The sequence below is a fragment of the Canis lupus genome, chromosome 4, assembly GCF_003254725.2.
Source record: "Canis lupus dingo isolate Sandy chromosome 4, ASM325472v2, whole genome shotgun sequence".
Taxonomy (NCBI): Eukaryota; Metazoa; Chordata; class Mammalia; order Carnivora; family Canidae; genus Canis; species Canis lupus.
In genome coordinates, this window is record NC_064246.1 from 12,627,668 (window position 1) to 12,653,819 (window position 26,152).

Sequence of the window (26,152 nt, forward strand, 5' to 3'; positions counted from 1 at the left end):
CCGTCTCGTGAATGGTGGCATGTGCATTTGGACAGGAGAGAAGGAGAGAGGGATGCTGAGTTGCCATAGTAACATTATGGGAGGGAAGTGAAATTGCATGGGGTTAGTAGTTTTTTTTTTTTTTTTTTTTTTTTTTTCCCCAATTCCCCTGATTTTTAAAGTGCTAACATAATGAACAAGTATTCCCTTGGGGAGAATTCTGAAGCAAAGCCAACTGGCTGGTCCAGATCTCATATTTCATCGCAGTGACAGTAATCTTATTACTGAGGTGGGAAACTGTACTTTACTGGCTGGACAAAATGCTCTGTTGTGTTAGCCTAAGAGCAAAACCTTGCAATTCGAAGGTCAAAAAGGCTTTCTTTCAGCTCCTGTTTTGCTGAAAAGCTTGGAACAGGACATTAAGGTATCACACCTAAGAATACTGCACCCAGATTACGTTATTAACAAGCTGAATTTGCTCAAAGCCAATACTGAAATGATACAAATTCATGGCTTGGGAAATACTTTCAAACACAGACATTTATTTTGACTTGTATTCTGTAGGCTTTCTTTCCTTCCCTCTAAGCAAAAAAAATAAATAAATAAAATCTCACTCTAGAGAAGGAAATCAAGCAGCTCTTTTCCTATATCATGGATATAAAACAGGATGTGATACTTAATTGAAAACTGAAAACAATGAAACAAAAAGCAGGTTCTACTCAGGGAGGGGAGAGTTATAATACAGTTAAAGTAAAAGGGCAGCAATTACAGTCCAACCGTAAAGCTATTCTCATGTCTGTATTTTTTTTTACCAAAAATTCTGACTGTATCCTCATTTTGCATGTGGCTGGCAGTTGTAGATTTGGCCTAGGAGGGAGTACATTTTTTGAAACCCCCCTGTTGTTATAGGCACATTATATTTGTGATCTTACTGAATCCTTAATACTCATGAGAAAGGCATTGGAAGTTCCCTTGATAAATGAGAAAGCTGCTCCAGAGGATGAATGTACCTACTCGAGGTCACATGCAACCAAACGGCTGGAATCAGAATCTATACTTAGGCTTTCCTCTATCTATGGGATTAGATTCCTTCTACTATAAAACAATCTCCTTTTAAGATCTAGAATTCATTTCTACCATTTATGCATAGGAAAGAAAAATATCTCTTTCTAATTCCCTTCCTTCCTGTCCCTGTCATACATCCTGTATATTTAAAATTAAACGAAAACAGGGCAAAATCCTTCTGTTGTTCTCTCTGCTTAGAAAGCCACAGCCTTCTGAGCCTAGAACACACCCTCAGGCTATTTGTTGTGTTCTTTGGGTTTTTCTTGTCCCTCTTGTTTTGTCTTCTTGGGGTTGAGAATGATTTAGGATTCTAATCACTGAATCATCACATATATCATTGGCTAGCTCCTCCTTTGGCTTTTTAACTACATCTTTTCTCTTTTTTCTTCTCTTAGTGGTTGCCCTAGGCATTACAATATGTATCCTTAATTTAAGTCTAAATAGCATTGTGTTATTAATCATGTATCATATACTAATATTATATATGATATATGGTATTAATATATAATTTCACATATAAAATGAAATTCTGCAATATTACAATTCCATTTATACTATTAGCTTTCCCTTTTGTGCTATAAATGTTGGATTTTTTAAAAAAATGTTTTATTTATTTATTCATGAAAGACACAGAGAAGCAAAGACAAAACCAGAGGGAGCCAGAGGCTCCCTTGTGGGGAGCCCGATGCAGAACTTGATCCAGGACCCCGGGATCATGATCAGAGCTGAAGGCAGATGTTCAACCACTGAGCCACCCAGGTGCCCCTAAAAATCAGATATTACAAACCTCAGAATAGATTGATAGTTTTCTTTAATCAAATTTTAAAGAATTACTAAAAAGAAAAAAATGTTCTGTATATTGATCTGCTTATGTATTGTCTGTAACTTTTCTCTTCTTTTTTAGATCCACATTTCTTTTTTTAATAAAATTTTTAAAAAAGATTTTGTTTATTCATGAGAGATGCAGAGACAAGCAGAGACATAGACAGAGGGAGAAACAGGCTCCTTGCAGGGAGCCTGATGTGGGACTTGATCCCGAGACGGGATCATACCTTGAGCCAAAGGCAGAAGCTCAACCACTGAGCCACCCAGGCATTCCTAGATCCCCATTTGCATATGGTATCACTTCCCTTCAGAATTAAGAACTTCCTTTAATATTTCTTTTAGCGTGAGTTTGAGGATAACATGTTATCTGAATTTTTGCTTATCTGAAACTGAATTTTGCTCTTATTATGAATTTATGTTCATTGGATATAAATTCTAGATTAACAGATATTTTTCATTTAGTACCAATGTTCCATTGCCTTCTGGCCTCCAGTGTTTGTTTGTTTCTTCTTCCTCATCTTTTTTTTTTTTTAAGATTTTATTTATTTGAGAGAGAGAGAGAGAGAGCAAGAGACCAAGAGCAGGGAGAGGGGTAGAGGGAGAAGCACACTCCCAAAATGGGGCTTAATCCCAGGACCTGGGGATCATGACCTGAACAGCAGGCAGATGCTTAACCGATTGAGCCACCCAGGTGCCCCTGGCCTTCAGTGTTTCTGGATAAGAAGTTAAATCACAGTCTCATCATTGTTTTTCCATTTATAATGCATCTTCTTCTCTGTTTGCCTATACATTTTTTTCTCTATCTTTGACATTTAGCAGCTTCACTATCATGTGCCTCTATGTGGTTTTCTTTGCATTTATCCTCCATGGGATATGCTGTTTCCTGAGTCCAGGGGTTGTAGTTTGCGACTGAATTTTGAAATACATACATCTTTTTTACTCCATTCCCTTGCTCTCTGCTTCTTGGACTGCGTTGTATTTAGTCAGCTTGCTAATATTCCAGATGTTGCTGACATGGTGTGAACTTGATTTTTAATCCTTTTTGTTTTCTGTCCTTCATTTTGGATGATTTTTATAACTTGTGCTCAAGTTCACCAATTCTTTCTCTTTTTGTATTTAATCTGTTCTTTATCCCATCCAGTGAATTTTTAAAAAAAAAATTAGATATGTTTTTTAGTTCTAAGATTTCTATATTTTTAGATTATTTTTCCTGAAATTCATTTTTTCTTTTTTGCCTTACTCATTATATCTGTCTTTTCCTTCAGATATTGAATATATTTATCATAGTTATTTTAAATTCTATTAATTCCAACATCTGAGTCACCTATGGGTCTGTTTTTATTACCTAACTTTTCCTTTGACTGCAAGTTGGATTTTTTTCTTCTCATGTATATTACTAATTTTAAGTTATATGTTAAATTTAAGTTAAGTATTAGATATTGTGAATAATATGCTATAAAGACTCTGATCTTTTTTTTTAATTTTTTTTTAATTTTTATTTTTTTATTTATGATAGTCATAGAGAGAGAAAGAGAGAGAGGCAGAGACATAGGCAGAGAGAGAAGCAGGCTCCATGCACCGGGAGCCCGATGTGGGATTCGATCCCGGGTCTCCAGGATCGCGCCCTGGGCCAAAGGCAGGCACCAAACCGCTGCGCCACCCAGGGATCCCTAAAGACTCTGATCTTATAGGGACTTGATTTTAGGGTTTCAATGGCAGTTCAGTTTTGGCCTTATTCCAAGAGTAATCCCTTTAGTCCTGGGACACAGTCATAACTTCTAAGATATAGTCCTTATAGAGTTAATAAAGAGCCAAAGATGTTTACCAAGCTTCCCTGATGTGGTGATTATCTTCCTTGCAGCAGGCACTGCTGAACTTTCCCCTTAGCTTTCAATTTTTTAACTGTTATTTCCCTCTGGCCTCCTTGATGTTTCAATCCCCCCAAAATATATAGTTCAGGGCTCAGCCAAGGACTGTGGGGAGTTTATATGTTTGTTTCAGCACTCCCTTTGTGGTTCCCTCCTTTCAGTGATTCCTCCCTGAATATCCAGCCACTCTTACAGCCCCAAACTTGATCCTCTGACCTCAAGACAATAAAATTGAGACTTACTCCATGAATTGTATCACAGTATCTGGCATATAAACATAGATTTCATCCTGTATTGTTTAGTTCTTTCAAAAGTTGAATTCACTCCAATTTATGCCAAGTTTTGATTACTGAGCTACCTAGGCATCCCCCTTCAAAGTGATTTTCATGTTTTGAAAACTAAGGGCATTTCATGATTAGTTTTATTTTTTTTAATATTAAGATTTAATATTTTTAGAGAAGCTTAAGGCTCATAGCAAAGTTTGGGGAAAGGTGCCATTACCCTTCTTTGAATCCAAATAGATACTTTCAACTAGCTTTTAATATTTGTGACATAAAAATAAAAAAAATTACTCTATTTTTGAATGCCATAAATATTTTAAAATTTGTCTTGACTGATGTAGAAACACAGAGTATTTTGCATAATTTCAAATGCTCTCATCAACATGTCTATGTTAGGACTCTAGGGAGGAAGTATTGTATTAGAATTTTCTCTTTGATAGAAACTATTTTATGACCATAAAATGTCTAATATTTTCTTTAAGGATTTATTTTTAGGCAGAGCAAGACACTTCTGGAAATAAAATAAAATAAAACATCAGGTATGCTTGAGTGGCTCAGTGGTTAGGCATCTGCCTTTGGCTTAGGGTGTCATCCTGGAGTCCCGGGATCGAGTCCCACATCGGGCTCCCTGCATGGAGCCTGCTTCTCCCTCTGCCTATGTCTCTGCCTCTCTCTCTCTCTCTTTCTCTGTTTCTTATGAATAAATAAATAAAATCTATAACAACAACAAAAAAAGAAAGCAAAAGTCAATACCAATATTTCTTTCTTCTTTGTATTTAACCTGTGAAATAGAACCGGTTGCATTTCTGGGAAAGGCCAGGCTAAAATTACAGGGCATCCAAGTGTCTCCTGACACCTTCCCAGAATAGTAAGAATTTAACAACTGACAGATTCAAGGTATTCTGAAACCTTTTATCTACTTGCACACAAATATCTCTTCATGCTCATAAATCAATTGGAAGCTATTAACTTCAGGGAACAAACTTATATTACCAAAGTATCAGTATAAAGTCAAGAAAATTAAGACCTTTTGGCAAATTAACACTAAGGAGAGTATCTTTTATTTCTATATATTCAGCAAAAGATGCCAGGATGTGTGCTAAGTGCTACAGATACCAAGATGAATGTGTGCATCTGAGTGCCTACGTGGAGCCTTGGATGTGATGTGGTAGTAATGGGACTGTATGAGGATCCGGGCAGTGGCACCTGTCAGGAAAACAGGAAGCTGGGAGAGGCATGATTAGAGCAGCATTCTGGGAATCAGAGCACTAGTATTACCGACTCTACCTGGAACTCCTCCATCTTTTATGAAGCACTAAATACAAGCACAGCTGCCTTTACTACTGGGTAGAGAAGGTTGGTGAAAAGAGAGAACTCAGAAGATGCTACAAAGCCTTAAAATGGTTCTGATTTGGGTCCATATTGAGCCTTGGATTTGGCTGTGAATTGATGCAAAGGAAAAGGAAAATGATGAGATACCATCCATTGCAAAGTATCTTCTTGCAAGAATACATGCTAGCTTTACAGAAAGCTAGAGTTAAATGGAAAAACATACAAACCAGCAGGCTACCACAAGTAGCTATTCTTTGCAAAGCATTTTAGTCTATAAATAAAGCCATTAAAATCTGTTGAAAAAGAATGAACAAATTTCAAAAATTATTTTAAAATTAGGATCTGCATATAGACCAGCCTGGAAAAATTTGTCTTGATATATGTTTATGACTCAGCACATTTGCCACCATTATTACAGAGATACTTAACATACTTACTCTTGTCTATTTTGCAGGAGAATAAGATAACAAGCCAGTTGGCATTAGTAAGCATTGAGAGGCTGAGAAAATACAAAAAGCTTTCTTTAAATGAACTAATAGAAAAAGGAACACAGGCTGTGTGGTTCATCAGATCCTTGCTAAAAGCTTTCAGGAACATTCATGTATAAGTTTCTTCCCCAGGATTCCCCAACTTTACTGAAATAAAATTGACATGCAACATTGTGTAGGTTTAGGTTATTCCCTGTCATGATCTGGTGTGTGTGTGTGTATGTGTGTGTGTGTGTGTGTGTAGTGAAATATTTACCATGATAAGGTTACTTAACACATTCTTCACCTCACATCAATTCTGAATATACAATACAGGACTGTTAGCTATAGTCACTGAGATGAACCTTAGATACCTGAATAAATACACTTTATAACTGGCAGTCTGTACCCTCTGACAAACATATCCCCATTTCCCCCACATCTCAGTGCCTGGTAGCCCCATTTCCATTGTTTCTATGGGTGAGATGTTTTTAGATTCCTCATATAAGTGATAACATGCATATTTGTCTTTCTCCATCTGACTTATTTTACCTCTTATAACACACTCAGGATCCACTTATGTTGTTGCAAGTGGCAGGATTTCCTTTTATGTTTATGGCTGAATAATATTCCACACACTGGAAATGCAGTTTAAATGCTATATTAAAGCTTTATCAATTAATCAACAAAACTCTAATGACTTTTTTGGTATAAAACCATTGGGTGCTTTTTCTATAATATTTTTTCATTAAAAACTCCAATCTCTGTTCTCTAGGGGCCCCTGCTTTTTTGTCTAGTTTTTCCCCCCTCCTGACCCTTACAACTCTCCAGATTTGGGGGCAGTGTCATGAAGTCAATTTGCTAAGTCCTAATAAGTTTCTCTTCTCCTTCTGGGACTCAGCGATGATAGGCTGCTTTGATGGAATGGTGCCTTTTTAGTCCTGCAAGTTTTCTTCATTCCTTTTCATTCTTTTGTCTTTTGCTTCTCTGACTGGATAATTCCAAAGGCTCTTGGTTCTGCTTGGTCTGGTCTGCTGCTGGAGCTCTCTACTGAGGTCTTTGTTCCCATCCCTGTCTTCTTTAGCTCCAAATACATGCTTGGTTCTCTTTTTATATTTTCTTCTCTTTGTTGAACTTTTCATTTCGTTCTTGTATATTTTTTCCTAACTTCATTAAATTGTTTCACTATGTTTTCTTGTAGCCCTCTGAGCATCATTAGGACAATTATTTTGAATCCTCTGTCAGGCAGTTCCTATGTCTCCATTTCTTTGAGGTCAGTTACTGTAAGTTTACTGGGTTTCTCTGCCGGTGTCATGTTGCCCTGATTCTTCAGGATTCCTGTAGCCATGCATATAGATGTCTGCACATTTAAAGAAGCAATCACCTCTTCCAGACTTTATGAGTTGACTTCGATATGGAAAGACCATGAGCTGTGCATGGGGATGTGCTGGAGTGTGCTGTCCTGCCAGGTCCAGTGGTATAGTGTACCAAATCAGGGGTGTGTGGTCATTCTGATCCCAGGAGTATATGATGTCTCATTGGCTCAGGCCACTGGGGTCCACAACATTGATAACTGTGTGGTTCTTGGTGAGCACTGTGGGGAGTCCACAGTGGCTATAGGGGTTGTTGGAGTCCTCAGCAGCACCCCCAGGGCCATTGGCTAGAGACTTAGGCAGGCAGTGGTGGTGGCTGGAGCTAGTGCTGCACACACAGCCATAGGGGCCTTTTGCAGGTCTGTGTAGTGGTGGGGGCTGATTTCATGCATGCACATAGTAGTGGGGTCAGGGGCAGTTGTCAAGGCCTGGCCAATTGCAGGAGTACTGGCCGCTATGGGGACCACAGCTGTCTATGCATTGTACTGTGGCTACGAGGCCTCACCATGGTGGACACACTGCAGCAGAGGTTGGTGTGAGGAGTCAGGTGAGGGGCAAGCAGGTTCAGAGCTTGAAGGACCAGCCGCAGGTGAGCCGAGTATTGTAGGCCAGTGATAGGAGACAGGGTCAGCTCTGGCCCTCAGATAACTGTGGGGGCCCTGCTATTAGTGAGGGCTCCTGTGGCTGTGGGGTCTCCCCGGGGGTGTGTGCCTACCCTTGGAGGCTGGTAATGAGGGTCTGGTTGGGGCATATAGGTGCACAGCTAGAAGGTTATCTGCCCATGTGCCACAGTGGTGAAGGCCAGTGGCTGGAGCAGAGCCAAACCCAGACCCAGAGACCCTGAGGAAGGCCTGGCTAGCTGGCATGCACTTCTGTGGCTGTGGGATCTGCACTAGGTGCGTGGGCAGCAGTGAAGGCCAGTGATGAGGGTTGGGCCAGAGGTGTGCCAGTGCACGCTGGGAGGGGGTAGCCCCAAGTGTGAAAATGGCAATGGGAGTCAGCACAAGGGTCTTGTACTTGTGTAGCCATAAAGGCCTGGGCTGGCTGCTGCTGTGGATCCTTGGCTCTAGATCCTTGGCAGGGGGTAGAGTAGGTGAGGGTGGGGTATGGGCAGGGAGCAGGGAAGGAAGGACTCAGGAGTCTGGGAATGTGAATATCTGTGAGGCAAAACCCTGTGAAATCTGCAGGTGGCCCACAGTGGCTGTGCCGGCCATGGCCATCGGTGGTGGTTACTTCTTGGTGGCAAGAAAGATGCTCCGGTCTTCCTGGAAGCAGGTCACTGGGAGCCACAGTCATTCCTGCTGCGTGGCTGATACTGGTAGCACCGACTTTCCTTTGTTCCTTCCTATCTCTATTCATCTCAGCCTTGCCAGTCTCTGGGTGGGGTAAAACTGATGTCCTCTATGCGGTATCCTAAGGCTAGGGAAGCCGGCCACTCACCCTGTCCCTTCCCTGGTGAGGGACACTCTTTCAGGCTACAGAGTTGCCAGGCTGGCATCAGATGATGCAGGCAGAATGAAGCTGGCCTTCCTTCCCTTCACACACAGCTACTCTCAGGTTTGTTTGTTTGTTTTTTTTTTTTTCCCCTCACTGTGTCACTGAAGATTCATAAGTGGACTCCTAAGCTCTCTGCTTTTCTTTTCTTTTCTTTTCTTTTTTTTTTAAAGACAGTGATTTTTATTTTTTATTTATGATAGGCACACAGTGAGAGAGAGAGAGAGAGAGAGAGGCAGAGACACAGGCAGAGGGAGAAGCAGGCTCCATGCACTGGGAGCCCGACGTGGGATTCGATCCTGGGACTCCAGGATCGCGCCCTGGGCCAAAGGCAGGCGCTAAACCGCTGCGCCACCCAGGGATCCCGCTCTCTGCTTTTCTTTGTGGATAGCTGCCTAACAGTTGATCTCTGTGGGGGGATGGAGGCTCAGGTCTCTTTCTTTACCCTCTTGGTAATGTCAACCTGACTTATATAACCACCTTGAGTTTTACAGTAACTAGTTTTTTTAAAGTTACAATATCCAGTGCTTCTTCTAAATGAGAAGGCCCAGTAAAATCATCTGCAACAATTCCCCATCCGTGAGGGGACACAAACTAAGACTCAGGAGGGTGAGTTGCCTAAGGTCACAATTTTATTTGCAAGTTGCTCTTAAGACTCAAGATCAGGCCACTGAAGTAAAATAATATTCACTCTCATTTGCTTTTCCAGCTGGCAAGATCTTGCTCAGATCCTGCTGACCTACTCGGATCATAATTCAAATTCACTTGCCTATATAAAAGGCCTCTAAGAGTCTGCTTTGAACCTGAGCCCTTCATTAGGTCAGCCACACATGGGCAGGAGCAGAGCAAGCAAACCAGGTCCCTTGGAGTGCTGACCCCTGATGGGAAATCCAGAGATGTTTTCCTGTGTCTACACATGGAGGATTGGATTCAACAGGGCAGACTTGATGCAACAAGGTAACCACAGCAGTAATCAGTACCTGCCAGGAGGTGGATGGGTAGATGACAATATGTATTTCCCCACAAGCTACTGGACTGAGTAGTAAAACTTGTATTTATGAACAATTTTGTTTTCTGTTTTTAGGCTTGTCCCCAGGCGCTCTGACATTTCAGCTGCTCCCTCCCTCTCACCCACCCACCAGATCACTATTCGGTCATTTCAGCCAGAGAGAAGGGAAGCTTTGATGAGAAGGACACAACATAGTTTACATATTTGGGGTATGTACTCTGCTATAGTCTGCCAGGAATTCAGTCTGTGACCCACTAATATCCCACCCTCACCCCACTCCATACAGGGCACTAACGGAAGCAGGACAGGCTTCTCTGTTCTCTGTTTCTGTCTCCATCATGTTCACACGCCATTTACACGGCACAGGAGAAAAGAAAATCTCTGTGAAAATGGAATGGACGGGAGCAGCCTGGGTGGCTCAGTGGTTTAGCGACGCCCTTAGACCAGAGTGTGATCTTGGAGACCCAGGATCGAGTCCCATGTCGGGCTTCCTGCACGGAGCCTGCTTCTCCCTCTATGGAGCCTGCTTCTCCCTCTGCCTGTGTCTCTGCTTCTCTCTCTCTTTCTCTGTGTCTCTCATGAATGAATGAATGAATGAATAAATAAATAAATAAATAAATAAATAAATAAATAAATAAATAAATATTTTTAAAAATTGAATGGACAGTAAAAAGGAGTCTGCATCTTATTCAAAATTAGATAGCCTTTCAGAACAGGGAGGCAAAGTGGCGGAGAAACCAAGTTTCATCCTGCAGTTGCATAGGACACAAAGTTGCAGACTACATTATTTCATATCTCTCATACTTTTATCCAGAAGAGGTTTTTTTTAAAAATTTTTTATTTAATTATTTGAGAGAGAGAGAGAGAGCGAGCAAGAGCATACAAGTTGGGGGAGGGGCAGAGGGAGAAGCAGACTCCCTGTTGAGCAGGGAGTCAGATGTGGGGCTTGACAAAGGAGCCCCTCCAGAAGAGTTTTTATGTTTTAATTCTGGTGCCACTATATGCCCCATAAACATGGACCTGAGTTCCTCATATACCCTTTCCTCCTCTCACTGTATCAAATACAGCAAGTAAGTGTTTGATACTTGATGCAAGATGATCAAAAAGGAATTTTTGATTGATGATTTTATAGAGAGAGGGAGAAATAAGGTAGTTCCCAATCCACATACCCACTAAAACCCCAGCTGGATATCCAGGTATATCCCTTCTGGCTCCTCTTTCCTGCTGGGCTCTAGTATTCCTCATTTTTCTTCATAAAAATTCTCCCTACCCACAAATGATCCTTTCTCTCTACATGGTAATCAAGTGGCATAAGCATAGATTCTGCTTTATTCCTTACAATCTCTTTAAATAGCCTACATTAGTGGAAGACCTCTGCCATTTAAAGTGATAGCCCTACCATACTGGTTATGGCTTCATACTAAATAATGCAAAGCCAATTTGAAAAGAGCTGTATTCAATTTACTTGTTCAGGCAGACAGTCCCCTAGGGGTCAAACTACGTCTTTCTTCCCTTCTTTTCTCTAGGAAGCTTATTTCTTTTAAGGTACAGACACAGATTTTAGATTTATTAGTTATCAGGAAAAGGCAGCCTGGATCTCCTGCTAAGTGCTGACAGCTGGGCTGTCTTCAGGCCCAAGTATAGATGACAAACTGTCCATTGACTTCATGAAGGTAGGGATGGTGTCGTGCCGTCTTGCTCCATCATCTCACTGTGTCTGCCCCACAATAGGCATACTCAATAATCATTTATTGATTGGGTCAATAAATGCAGTGAGCAGTAAATGAAGTAGTAAACCAAGGAACTATAGGAATCAAATTCAGGTTACCAGGCCAGTTTTAGGAGTATGGAGATCAGGATTCCTGCAGAGGAATTCCTGCAGAGGAAGCACAGGACCGTGGGGACTACGATGATAAGACAGGGAAAATGACCCAAAACCCCGAGATAGGGGGTTGTGTATAGGGAGGTCACCTTTTCATTAGCCTCACTCTTGCTCACACCTTATAACAAACACATGAAATATTGAAAAAGATAATTCCTTGGTTAGAAGTTTAATGCTAATTGGACCTCTGAGTTATACCAGCAATGGCTGGGACTTCTGGCCGACTCTATGTCAACACAGTTCACAAACATTAGCTTGATTAAGGGGGCTGTTAATTTTCTTTATTTTCAGATAGAGAAATTACATGCAGATGATTTGACAGCATATCGGAGTCAACTGGCTAAGGTCAGCATCTGGGATTCGAACTTGCTTCTTAGACTGTTCTTTCCTCTACCCACAATGCATCTCACTGAATCAAGCAACATGCTAAATGCCTTAGCCAAACAGATTTGTGTTTGTTTGTCTTTTTTTTTAATTTCCAAACTGCGGTAAAAAAACCACACAATATAAAATTTACTCCCTCAACCATTTTTAAGTATACATTTCAGTAGCATTAACTGTATTCACATGGTTATGCAACATCTCTAGAAATTTTTCATCTTGTAAAATTGAAACTCTATACCTGTTAACCAACACTCTCCATTTCTCTGTTCCCAAAGCCCCCAGCAAGAACCATTCTACTTCTGTTTCTGTGACTTTGACTACTCTAGATACCTCATAGGAGTGGAATCATTTAGTACTGTATTTTTTGACTGGCATTCACTCAGGATAACGTCCTTAAGATTCATTTATGCTGTAGAATTGACAGGATTTTCTTCCTTTTTAAGGCTGAATAATATTCCATTGTATGTATATGTTACATTTTCTTTATCCATCCATTGATGGACATTTGGGTTGCTTCCACCTCTTGGGTATTGTGAATAATGCTGCAATTGAACACGAGTGGGCAAATACTGCTTCAAGATACTGCTTTCAATACTTTTGGGCAAATATCCGGTAGTGGAACTGCTGGATGGTTTTATCTTTTGCTTTTTGAAGGACCTCCATATGGTTTTGCATAGTAATTGCACCATTTTACATTTCTACCAGCAGTGTGCAAAAGTAGATAGGTTTGTTTTTAAATAGAATAACTGTCAGTTTTAATATCAAACTGACCAAACAGCCTAGCCTGTAGTGTCAAGCAGTGATTAAATTCTTAAAAATGTCACTCAACTAAAACTCTAAACCGTAGGCCTTAGTTTTTATGATTAAAGCCATACACCATTTAAACATGCATGACAGAATTATAAATATGGATCAACATCCCATTTTAGGGCAAATAAATTTAGCAGTCATTTTCACAGAGACGACGACAAATGAAGTAAAAACAAAGGCAGTGAGTGTTGAGCCAGCGTGAAGGTCTCGGGGGAAGAATTGTTACTTGCTGAAAATAAGTATAAGCATGTACAGGGATTGCACTCTTACCCTCGTTTTGGCATCGATTTTAGCTCCTCGGTCAAGCAATAGTTTTACCATGTTGGCATTTCCTCTTTTTGATGCAACATGTAAAGGTGTGATGTCATTCTGTGGAGGAACAGGAAGAAGAAGAGTTTGGTATCTGCAGTTCAACCCAAACATCACTTCCTCAACTTCCCCCAACTTTTCTCCCTTTTTAAAAATTATCATTGTGAGCAGAATGCTTCCCAACGTTTCTGACAGTAACTTTACTCAGGGGATCCCCCCTAAAAAGGGATAAATTTTAAGGAACATACTCTGTGGGGTTGAGCCTAACTTTATTTCATTTGACTGAGGTGACTGATAGGTGAGATGGCATTTTTTTCCCCTCTAAAATCCTGCACCATTAAGTCAATGTATTGTCCCATGAACTCTGATGCCCATCAGCTGGTGAGTGGTTGACTGAGTGGCTGATGACGGCTAGGACTCGGTGAGAGGAGTATCATGTTCCGCAGAGCCATCTCTGGGTTCATTTGAGCACAAGATACCCAGGGAAGACAACAGCAACTCATGGTGGGAAATTGGTCAGGAACAAAGTCACAGGACTTCCATGCATGTGGGGCTTTTAGAATGTGTTCACAGGCATTTATTAACAATGTTACAGTTCTCTGTTTTCACATTTTTAAATTCCTGTTGAGGAATATACATATTGTTAGAACAATCTAAAATTCCAGTTGTGACCTTTCAATACCACAGGTCTTTCCTCCAAGCATCTTATAGGTGCTAAGGTTGTTTCCAGACTGTCAGGGCAATGTGTGCATATAGTGAGAACATTATCTATTTTGGCTCCTCACTCCTATGTAGTGGCAATATGGACTTACAGTCCATTGTTCCCATAAGTCAATTATATGATGTATGACCTAGGCTCATACAGGGTTATGTTCTTGTCATTTGGTAGCAGCTACAATATCATGGCTCCCAGGGACTGACTCTGCTCAGGTGTTAGGCTCTGTGCTCAACTCTTTACTATCTCATTTAATTCTCACAATCCTCACAATGCCACAAACAATCTGACCTATAATATCCATTTTACTGATGCACAAAGAGCTGGCAAAACCAGGATTCAAATTAAAATAAAACTCAGGGATCCCTGGGTGGCGCAGCGGTTTGGCGCCTGCCTTTGGCCCAGGGCGCGATCCTGGAGACCCGGGATCGAATCCCACGTCGGGCTCCCGGTGCATGGAGCCTGCTTCTCCCTCTGCCTATGTCTGCCTCTCTCTTTCTCATGAATGAATAAATAAAATCTTTAAAAAAAAAAAAATAAATAAATAAATAAAATAAAATAAAATAAAACTCAAACTTAGGTTTTGAGAGAAAGGCACGAGCTTCATGTACTCCTCACTCTGGTTCAATACTTATCAACCTTTTGGTGATATTATTTCTTCTATGCTCCCTGCTATTTTGCCTTTTTTTTTTTTTTTTGTATGCAGAAGTTTAAGAGGAGGAAGAGAAAAACCCAGGCATCATAGTATTTCACCCACAAATACTGCAATTTACTCTAACAAATAAGGATTTTTTAAAACAAGTAATCAGAATACCATTATCATATTTAACAAACTAAAAATAATTCCTTCATAACACCAAGACTTAGTCAGTGTTCAAATGCTCCCATTATGTCCAGTTAGCTTAGAAGTATTGTTCAAATTAGAAAAGCCACATCTGCATTAGTTGGAAATGTCTCTTAAGTCTCTGAATCTTCAAAGGTGCCTGGCTCTGTTTTCTTTTTTCCCTATTTATTTATTTATTGAAAAAAGCTGAGTATTGTGTAGACTATTCTCACTTCCAGATTTAGTTGCTTTCATCCTCATGGAGTGTTGTTGAACATTCTTTTGCCTTGTATTTTCTATAAACTTTCCCAAATATTATAAACTATAATGCTCCTAGCAGTACATTCTCCTAGCTGAAAAACTCTTACCCTCTTTATTCTTAGGTGCCAAAGTATCAACTGATACATAAAATGAAGGATGAAGAAAGAGATCTCAAGAAACCAAATTTGCTTCAGTAATGCTGGTGGGGAGTACACAGGATGAGTACCATTGCTCTAGACCAGGGTAGACAAACTTCTTCTGCATAGGGCTAAATAGCAAATATTTTCAGCTTGCAAGCCATACAAGGTCAATGGCAACTATTCAGTTCTGCCATTGTAGTGCTAAAACAGTCATATAAAATACGTAAAGAAATGGGAGTGTTTGCGTTCCAAAATTTTATTTACAAAAACAGATGGTGGGCCAGATTTGACCTAGAAACAGTAGTTTGCTGACCCTGCTCTAGATCTACCAGCTATGGCTGAAGGTTTCAACTATGGGTAACAGTTCATGAAAGAGGGAGTAGAGCTATATGCTGTGCATTACATATGCTGTGGTCTCCTTTAGTGTGGACTATTTTTGGCATGAATGAAAGCTGGCAAAAGAAAACAAAACTCCTGGTGACTCTAATTGTATAGTTTGTGCCCATTGTCCAAGTGCAAGTGTGAGTCACTCCAGTGACCAAGCAGAATACTGGATGAATACTAGACCTGAGATGGCAGGTAGAAGAGCAGGTTAGGTCTATAGGAAACATGGTCTAACAGGAAGCTTACTGAGCCCAGAGCAGGAGATGGCACAAAGGTCTCATCTCTTTCCAGCAGGAGTCAGGGCTTCCATGTGATTTCCCTTTAAAACTGTGCCCTTGCCTGGTTGAGAAGGACTTAATTAACCTCCATTACAAGTAGGCTAATTTTAGTGAGAGGAAGACTCTACTTCTAATTTTGCTCTCTTCCATATTCATGGACTCTTTCATACGGTGATGCATAGATGTCAAAAGGGTGCCTTGGAGTTCTAACTTGCACATTTTTCTACACCTCTCTGACCCTGGAGGAATACTTTATATTTCTGCAGCACTTAAAAAGGGCTTACATTTACATAATTTCATTTTATCTTCACCACACTCTTTTGAAATAAATCATTCATCCTATTTGACAGATAAACTATGGAATGGAACTGGTCAGTAATTTGTATGTTAAAAGACAGTGAATTAGAAGCAGAATCAGGATGAGAATTCGGTTTTCTAGACCCTTGGCAGTGGTATTTTTCAGTAACAGAAACAACTATTGCTTTTCCTGTCAAATGGAGCTTCAGAATGATATATATATACCTCTGCATTCCTGAATCTGGTAGTGACTGCTTCTGTCAATTAGGAACAAATCAAAATGAAAGTGGTACCTCTAGACCACTCAATGTGGTTCATCAGTTAACCAATACAAATGTTTTATGTCCTTCTATGCATAAGACCTGCTGTATTAAGTGACCAACAAAATTATGGAATCCCAACAGATCAAAAGAGCCCAATGATATTAGAGATGAAAATGCATGTTTAAGAGAACCCTCTTTTGCTGCTCACAGAATGTATTCTAGGATGCGATTTGGCGGTATATATGAAAAGCCGCAAAGCTAAAACCACAGACATAAGGCAGAGATTGACAGCCATAGTGACAGGGTGGGAATGATAAGAAAGAATGTAAACTCAGCTAACTCTTGGCTACAATGGCTTAATCTTCCACATTTATAGCCTGATAGGCAAGGGATGCCCATTTTCAGACAAAGATACTATTTACCTGGAATCTCTCCAGTAGAACAGTGAGCTACAGGCATCAAAAGTCAGGGAATTTCACCAAATATATGGGATTTCAGTCAAACAGAAATCCTTGGTAAGAAAAACCACAATCTGGGGTCCCTGGGTGGCGCAGCGGTTTGGCGCCTGCCTTTGGCCCAGGGCACGATCCTGGAGACCCCGGATCGAATCCCACATCGGGCTCCCGGTGCATGGAGCCTGCTTCTCCCTCTGCCTATGTCTCTGCCTCTCTCTCTCTCTGACTATCATAAATAAATAAAAATTTTAAAAAATTAAAAAAAAAAGAAAAACCACAATCTAGGAAACAAAGACTTCCTTTGATGGGCTCATCACTAGACTTCACACAACTGAGAAAGGCATCAGTGAACTTAGAGATACATCAGTATAAGTGATGCAAACGCAAAGGGGGAAAAAGGAGTAGAAAAGAAAGAACAGAGTCTCATGGCTGGGGGACAGTACAAAGCAAATGACTAGGAGTTGCATAAGGAGAAGAGAGAAGATGGGGTAGGAGAAATACCTGGAGAGACAATGTTCAAGAATTATCTCAAGATAATGAGATGTACGAGACCATATATCCCGGAAGCTCGGAGAACACCAAGCAAGATAAACTATAAACAGACAGACATGTCAGTCCAATTGCTGAAAATAAAAGATAAAGGAAAAATCATAACGGTCACCAGAGGGGAGAAGCATAAATTTCATATAGAGAACAAGGACAATAATTACAGCCTCAGATATTATGCAATGCTGAAAACAAAGTGGCATCTTCAAATACTGAAAACACCTGTCACCTGAGACTTCTATACCCAGTAAAAGTACCTTTAAAAAATTGAGGAGAAATAAAGACTTTTTAAGATTAACAAAAGCTGAGAGACTCCATTACCATCAGACCCATAATATAAGAAAATATTAAAGGAGGTTCTTCAGGGAGTGGGAATATGATACCAGACAGAAGCTTAGACCCACATAGAAACACAAAAATGACAAAAATGAAGGCAAATGTAAAAGATAACTGATTGTCTAAAGCTGAAACAGTGAGAGTGAATTGAGGGCTTTACAACATATGCAAAAGTAAAATGCACACCACCCACACATAGATGGAAAAGTTAGAATGATCCTCATGTTAGGTTCTCACACAATGTGTAAAGTGACATAAATTTGAAGGTAGACTGTGATAAACAACATACAAACTAGGATATATTATTAAGTAAAAATATGCTCTTACATTTGTGCATAAGTATATGTATACAAACGTTCTAAAAAAGCTATAGAGATATGGACTCTAATGCTAATAATCTCTCAGTACTGAGATTATAGATAATTTTTTGCTCCTTTATGCTTTCCTAAATAATTTCTGCTATGTGCATTTGCATAACATACAGTGAAAAATGGTTGCATTTCTTTTTTATCATTACCTAATTTGTAGCCCATCATCACCATCTCTGTCTTGGCTCGTACTATTTGCGTTTCCCACTTTGATAGCCACGGAGAGGTTTTAGCTACTCGTCAACTTTCCTTATATTTGAACTTTGAGGGAACCTCTTAAGCCTGGAGGTATCCTGAAGGTACATATTTATTATTAATGTTTCCCCATCGACATAGAAAATTAAGTACGGCTAGAGTTAAAGCTCTACATATTCCTTCCAAGAAGAAACCTGAATTAAAACTTGGATAAAAACAAATTCAACCTAGAGTTTTGAAGCTGACCTGAATTTAGTGCAAACAAGACTAAATACTACTCTAATTTTGTATAAAGTAGCTTATTAGTGGAATTTTTTTCTTGTACCAAAGATACAGCATTCAATATAATAGAATACATTAGCGTTTTGGAAAATTTTGTTCTGTAACTGATGAGGATGTCTGATTCAGTCTAATCACCTATTTTATAGATAAGGAGGAGGTCAGGGAGGTTAAGTGGTTGCTGGGACTCACAGAGCTAGAGGATCTGCCGTGACCCCTGGGATTCCCGATCCCCAGACACTGCCCTTTCTATCTCACTGAGCTCTTTGGGCTTATTTAAAATCACTATTTTCAGGGCACCTGAGTGGCTCAGTCAGTTAAACATCTGCCTTCGGTTCAGGTCATGATCTCAGGGGTCCTGGGATGGAGCCCCAGGGCCTTGGGCTCTGTGCTCAGCAGGGAGTCTGCCCCTCTACTCCACCCCTCCTCTGCCCATGCTGTATCTCAAATAAATAAATAAATAAAATCTTTTAAAAAAAATCATTATTTTCATCTCTAGCACAATAGCATCTTATTTCACTGAACTTTTCCATTAAACTATTCAATGTAATAATTATTCACCCTAAAAAACTGCGTAAGTCTGATTAGCCAGTGCATTCCTTTCTCTGGCATTTACTTTTCCTCAAGGCTTTATGAAAGATGGTGCATAGAGACAAAAACCAATCACATCACATATGTTTTATAAAGAAAAATAAAGGAAATTTGCTGTAAAATACTTAATGAAGACATGAACAGGATTTGGGTAAATATTCCAAATTTTGACTGAAGAAAAATGACAGTACTCAGCAGGTTTAATTCTCTCAGATTTCTCAGCCAATAACCTAATGGATCGCTACTGTATCCCCTCTGTGTTCCCCTATGGTGTGACTGCTAGCCTTTTCTTTCCAGTCATTCATGTTCTTCTATGCTCATCTCCTTTTATCTTGATTTTTCAGTAAGACGTCTCACCTACAGCCTATTCTTCTTGAAGATAGCAACCACTAGTTAAGGAGTAAAAATCTCAATTCCGAAGAACAGGTTTGCCTTCCACTTTTCGGGGAAAGGAAAGCAAAATCAGCCAGAACAGGTCAGTTGTCCCAGAACTCCTGCAAATTCCATATAGTCCACATCCTCACAGGTATTCCATATCATCTATCTCATTTAGCCCACACTCCAAGTCTAGAAACAGGTACTAATTTTTCCCTCTATTTTACCGATGAGGAAACTAGAACTACAACAAAAAATCAATATTTTGCCCAAAGTCACAAAGCTGCCATAATTTGTCTGCCCCAAAATTTATGTTTTCAGTAGCCTAGATCATGCTGTTCCTGAACTTTTTTTTTTTTTTTTTTTTTTTTTTTTTTTTATGATAGTCACACAGAGAGAGCTAGAGAGAGAGAGGCAGAGACACATCAGTGGGAGAAGCAGGCTCCATGCACTGGGAGCCCGATGTGGGATTCGATTCCGGGTCTCCAGGATCGCGCCCTGGGCCAAAAGCAGGCGCCAAACCGCTGTGCCACCCAGGGATCCCCTGTTCCTGAACTTCTAAACAGCACAAATACACAACCAATCCTTACTATTAGAGCATTCCTGTGCAAGCAGATCCAGAGAACAGTGTGGTCATATTCTATAGCAATGAAGAGCTAATACTCTACAGCCAGACCGTTCAGTTTCAAATCCCAGGTTGCCTCATACTAGCTGCCTAACCTTAGATGAGTTTATTTACTTTCTCTGGACCACAGTTCTTATCTGTAAAATGAGGCAAATAATAGTATTCATGTTACAGACCTGTCATGAGGATTAAATGAGTCAATAAGGGTAGTCTTAAGAATGTTTCCTGGCATATAGTAAACATTATACAGTATTAGCTATTACTATTCTTTTTATTATTTCTCATGTGGACATTTAAAAATGGATGATGTGACCACATCTCACAAAGACGTTATTATAAGAGAGTTTGGTTAGAAAAGACCCGAAGTAATGTGTTAACTCTAAGAAGGTACAAAGGGGGTAGTTCTTAGGATGGAAACAATGTTCCAGAAGTATCTACTCAGCACAGCTCAGCCCATGAATACCTCAGATGGAGTCTGGGGTAAGTTGTGGTGGAGAGAAAAAGAAGAAGGGGCAGACTGGTGGCTTGTAGAACATGATACACATGACAAAATGTAATATAAACATGGAAAGCCATACTTTTTTTATTTTTTTAATTGACTTCCAGGGACGTGGAAGAAACAACTACCTGTCTTGGGAAATGGTGGAATTGCTGGCTTATTTCTTTCTTCTCAGCTGTTTCTGAAAAAGCTGGGCCAATTCCCTTTGAAACTGTCACCAAAGCCAGATTTGTTCTGTAAATTCCTAAAGTGAAATCAGGGCCACTTCCTACCTTACTTGGGATAAATAGAAGACTTTTCATTCCATTTAAATATATAAAGGGCAGTTGACTTCTGATCCCCTGTACCCTCCTCTTCCTCTGTCTTTTTTTAAAAACATCTAGGAGGTTATCACTAGTAGAAGAGTAGATGTGATAGCAAGCAAATCTTTCAGGTAGTGAAAAATTAAACAATATCACGATTTCACTTTAGTTCCTTGATATGGTCCCAATTGAATACAAATTCTAAACTAATTAAATGTTAAATTGAAAGGGAAATGGGTATCTTCTGGTAGTTCTTATACTTATTCCTACTATGGTTTTAAAAGTTTGTCAAAGTGGCAAAACAAGATATCTGAAAATGAAGTTTTCGATGTGTTAATGACTTGCATTTAAAATACACACTTTTCAAAATCTGTATGTGTTTTCTTTCTAGTCCCTTTTTCACTATCCCTAATATAAGAAGAAAAATGGTTAGTAAAATAAATTCAGAGTGGGCACTGTGAAGATATTTAAGCAAGGACTACTGGCATCCTTGTCCACCTCATAGATATTTATCTTTTGAAAAGTCTTATAGCCTCTGAGAGGAGGACTGAAGGAGGTCAGAATATGCCACCCCACAATATGCCACGTAGGCATTCACTCTGTTTGGAGCTTTCTGTCTGAGAGCAAAGCACAGATTTCCCTTTGGGAAGGTATTTCCCTCTCTCAAGCCAAGAATAAGACACCTCTTAATCTCTCATTGGTGGAGAAAGCACAACTGGGATCCGCAGAACTGACCAACCCTTAACTTCCATTAGTTTCCCTACCCATACATTTACCTTTCCCAAACTTACCACCTCTAGACACCCAAATTCCCAGCATTTGACTTCACACCCTCCGCAAATACATTACCCTTTGTTAAAAAGGCTATATAAGCCCCTCGGCTCTAACTAACTGCCTCCTTGGGCCTTCACTTCTTTTCTATGAATGTCTTTGTATGCATCATAAGCCTTTTTCCTGCTTATTCATCTTTTTTAAATTTGCAACACCCAGGAATTAAACCTAGAGGTAGAGGAACAAGTTTTTTCTTCTACCACAAAGTCATATCTGCCAATCTCCAAACAATAAATGTCTGGTAAGAAATATTTTACAGTTATATAGATTTTGATACAACGTAGAAAAAACATGGAATTGAATTCCTGTTCACTTTCATTTCCTCGAGAGTGTAAGAACGTGTTCTTTTTCTGCCGATTTTTATTGTTTTCCATTGCGAGTCTTCTCTGATTGTTTATTTTTATAACAGGCTTATTGAGATATAATTTACATATGATAAAATTGGCCATTCTAAAGTGTACGATTCAGTGGTTTTTAGTATATTCACAAAATTGTGCAACCATCATCAGTATCTATTTAGAGCAGCTCTTCATCCCCCAAAGAAACCCCATCCCATTAAGCAGTTACTTCCCATTCTTCTGTCCATCCCTCAGCCCCTGGCAATCACTAGTCTACTTTCTGTCTCTATACATTTGCCCATTCTAGATAGTTCATAGACACAGAACCATATGATATATGGCCTTTTGTGTCCGTCTTTTTTCACTTAGCATAATGTTTTCAAGGTTCATCTCTGTTGAATTATGTACCAATCCCTCATCTCTTTTCTTGAGGATGCCTGATTTTTTAATATCTTAAAGAAATCCATAAATATATGCAAACAAATAATGCTTTCTGTGATAAAGATTTGAGATTTCAAGGATATATCAGGAAAATTTCAAACAATGGAATATAAGATAATTCTCCAGCTTTCACAGTCTGACACATGGTAGGATTTTTCTAAAAAAAAAAATCAAACTTAGATGGTCTATGATTAATAATAAAAATATAAAATAAGCTCAAACTTTCTTCATACTAGAGCAACCCTTATTAAGATGACTACCATTGTTAGTAAAAGTCCATTTTCTTCATGGAGCTTTAATGAAATGAAATAGGTCTTTTTGGGCAAAGTCTTTTCCTCTTCTCCAGTTTTACTAACTCCTGGCTTATTCTACAACAACTTTTCTCTCCCTATGCTTCCTGGATAAGGAGATTAGGTCCCTGCAGAGCCTGACACTGAAAATACGGATGTCCCTGGCATTCCCACCTCACTCCCTTCCCGCAGAGACTAACCAGACCCCACTGGAGTAGACACCGGTGGTGTGGAGCACCCGGAGAGTAGCAGCAGATGCTTGGGAGTTTGATGTCTGCTGTGAAACCAGGCTCTGACTATTTGGATCTGTTCTGCTCTAAAAACCTCAAGCATTTATTTATTTTAAGGATAAAATGAGGTTATTTATTGTTAATACTGTTACTTTTCACTTGGATTTACATCAGATCTCTCATCAACAATTTAGATAAGTCTCTGCCAGGTCTCTCACTGGTTCCCTATCTCCTTTCCTTTAGCATTTTGATTATTCATTCGTCTTTTACTGGACACTTGGGTTGCTTCCACCATGTGGCTATTGAGAATGCCACTATGACGTGGGTATATCAATGTATCTTCAAGACCCTACTTTCAATTCTTTACTATATGTACCCAGGAGTGAAAAGTAGAATTGTAGCTGGATCAGTAGCTGGATCAGATGGTAACTCCATACTTAATACTTTGAGTAACCTCCAAACTCTCTTCCTTGGTGGCTATAACACTTTAACATTCATCCCACAAACAGAGCACAAGGGTTCCAGTTTTTCTAAATCCTCACCAATACTTGTTCTTTGTCTCTCTCTCTCTTTTTTTTTTGATCATAGTCACCCTAATGGGTGTTCAAGGTATACTTTAAAAAAAAGATTTATCCATTTATTTTTAGAGTGTGAGAGGGAGGAGGGGGGCAGAAGGAGAGAATCTCTAGCAGACTCCCCACTGAGCACAGAGCCTGACTCAGGGCTTAATCCCACCACCCTGAGACCATGAGCTGAGTGGAAATTGAGAGTTGGTCACTCTGGTGACTAAGCCACCCAGGTGCCTCCCATATCTGCTTTTAAAATATATTTTTCAGGATCCATTTCAGGGTTTCCATTATTCCATATATGATGAGCAATTTTTGACCACTGAATGCCTTTTCATCCTATAAGAATTTGTAAGAAAAAATAATTCTGTTAAAAAAATTGACACTTCTTGATTTAGATCAAGCAACTCTTTGTTTTGCAGAATATAATTAAAATGAACAAAAAAAGCTATGAATTATTAGGCTCTTGTTTTTGTTGGTTCTATGAGATCCATCTCATTTAATCACCATAACAATCCATAATATAGATGCTGTTAGCTCAAATTCACAGGTGAGCAAGGTGAAGCTAGAAGAGTCACATGGCTAGAAATTGAGGATTAACCTCAATTGTCTGATTCTAAAAGCTGTGCTGGCCCTTTCCAGATAGTCTCTTCTTAACTTGGGCAAACATCAGCTCTAGCTCTGAATCCATATAGCATAGTCTGCATCCTGAAAATGCTACTGGCATACAGCTTTCAACCAAAAGGAAACAGCATATCTCAAAGTGAATAAAAATATGCAGAGTCTAAGAGAGTAGCTAGCCCAGTTCTGTCATTTTAAATGAGAAGAACTCAAAAAGGTGTTACTACTAGTGCTCATTCAAAAGTAGCCTACTCTGTATTATAGTAAGAAAGCCTCTCCTAGCTTGAAATATCTGAGTAGACAGACATACAGTAATTGAACTGAACAGGGCTTCAAAAATTCAATTACAAAGTAATCAACTGCTTTCTATACATTGAGGAAAGTTTTTTTGAAGTTTTCTAGTTCTTTAAAATGAATTAATCTAATGATACTAGATTTCCTATTATGTTTCATTATGTTTCCTATTATATTTCCTATTTTATTATTTATATTTCCTATTTTATTATTTATATTCCTATTTTATTATTTATATTTCCTATTTTATTATAATATTTCCTATTATATTTCCTATTATGTTTCATTATGTTTCTAATGAATGCTATCACTTTAATTTAAAAAAGTCCACACCTTTATCTAATGTTCCATCATCCAAAATCTTAAAAACAAAAATATTAAGGGGCTTTATGATGATATATTTTTCCACACTCCTCTATCATTTCTCATAAATCTGGAATGAAATTAATTTCTGCATTAAATAATTTTCTTTCCCATCCAAAAAGTTAAGCATGCTTATAGGCTTCTGAGATGGCAGTTAATTTGAAACTGCTAGTTTCTCAAGTATCCTGTCATCATTTGGTCTTTGAACAAATCAGATCCTTGCTTGGATAAAATAGATCATTGCTGAAGTTTCAAACATGTTAAGAAATGAAAATGAGGTCTTTGAAGTTTTATTTTATTTTTATTTTTTATTTTTTTTTAGGTCTTTGAAGTTTTAAAGAAAAATTATTTGGAAGAAAAAGTAGTCTGGTGGAAATGGCTTTATCTGTGTCCAGTGCACTTGTCCTAAGGAGATGGTACCAGGGACCATGTAGACCTCAGCTACTCATAGTTCAATACCACACACACTCAGCTGCCATCTGGGCACAGCAGGTGGCTGGCTGATGGTCATGCATGAGGCATAATAAAATGGCATAGAAGGTCTGGATCTAGATTCCTGTTATTCTACTTTACTCTCAGCAGGATCTGGGATAAATGACTTCTTGGGATCTCAGTTCGCTCATCTGTAAAAATGTCCATTCTTGTGGTCTCAAATGATGCACTGTACATAAAACTATTTTGTAAACTGCACATATGATATAAATCAAGGATATAAATTCATTAATGAGTTATAAAAATAATTGTTACAAGTCAATGAGGTTTTTAAAAAGTATTTATTTATTTATTTATTTATTTATTTATTTATTTATTTATTTATTCATTAGAGACACACAGAGAGGCAGAGACATAGGCAGAGGGAGAAGCAGTATCCCTGCAGGGAGCCTGATGCAGGACTTGATCCCACATCATGACCTGAGCTGAAGGCAGACGCTCAACCACTGAGCCACCCAGGTGACCCTAAAAGCCAATGAGTTGTTAAGATTTCTGTGACATGGGGCTCCCAGGTGGCACTGTTAGTTAAGTGTCTGACTCTTGATTTCAGCTTAGGTCATGAGAATGAGCCCTGCATTGGTCTCCATGCTGAGTGCAGAGTCTGCTTGAGTGTCTCCCTCTCCCTCTCCTCTGCCCCTCCTCACTTTCTCTCTCTTTCATAAATAATAAATAAATCTTTTTTTAAAGACCTCTATGGCTCAACTTTAGAAATTCATATAAAGATTTTCATAGTATGGCCTGAGAGTATTTTCTAATTGTGTCTGATCAGAAGAATCACCCGAGGATCTTGTTAAAAATACAGATTGCAAAGTCCCTCCCCAAAGGTACTGAATCCGAATTAAGGGAATGGGGGTGCTGTTGGCCAGCTGGGGAAAC

At 39.2% G+C, this 26,152-nt stretch overlaps 1 protein-coding gene across 13 annotated transcripts in view; it reads right to left on the reverse strand.

Annotated features, from left to right (window-relative positions):
* ANK3 (ankyrin 3) overlaps positions 1-26,152 on the reverse strand; it is a 673,376-nt gene that overhangs the window by 169,430 nt on the left and 477,794 nt on the right. For all 13 annotated transcript variants that reach the window (XM_049108953.1, XM_049108954.1, XM_035715395.2 and 10 more), the window contains one exon: positions 13,040-13,138. In XM_049108953.1, coding sequence (XP_048964910.1) covers positions 13,040-13,138 — 99 coding nt within the window. The remainder of the gene's footprint in view (positions 1-13,039; positions 13,139-26,152) is intronic.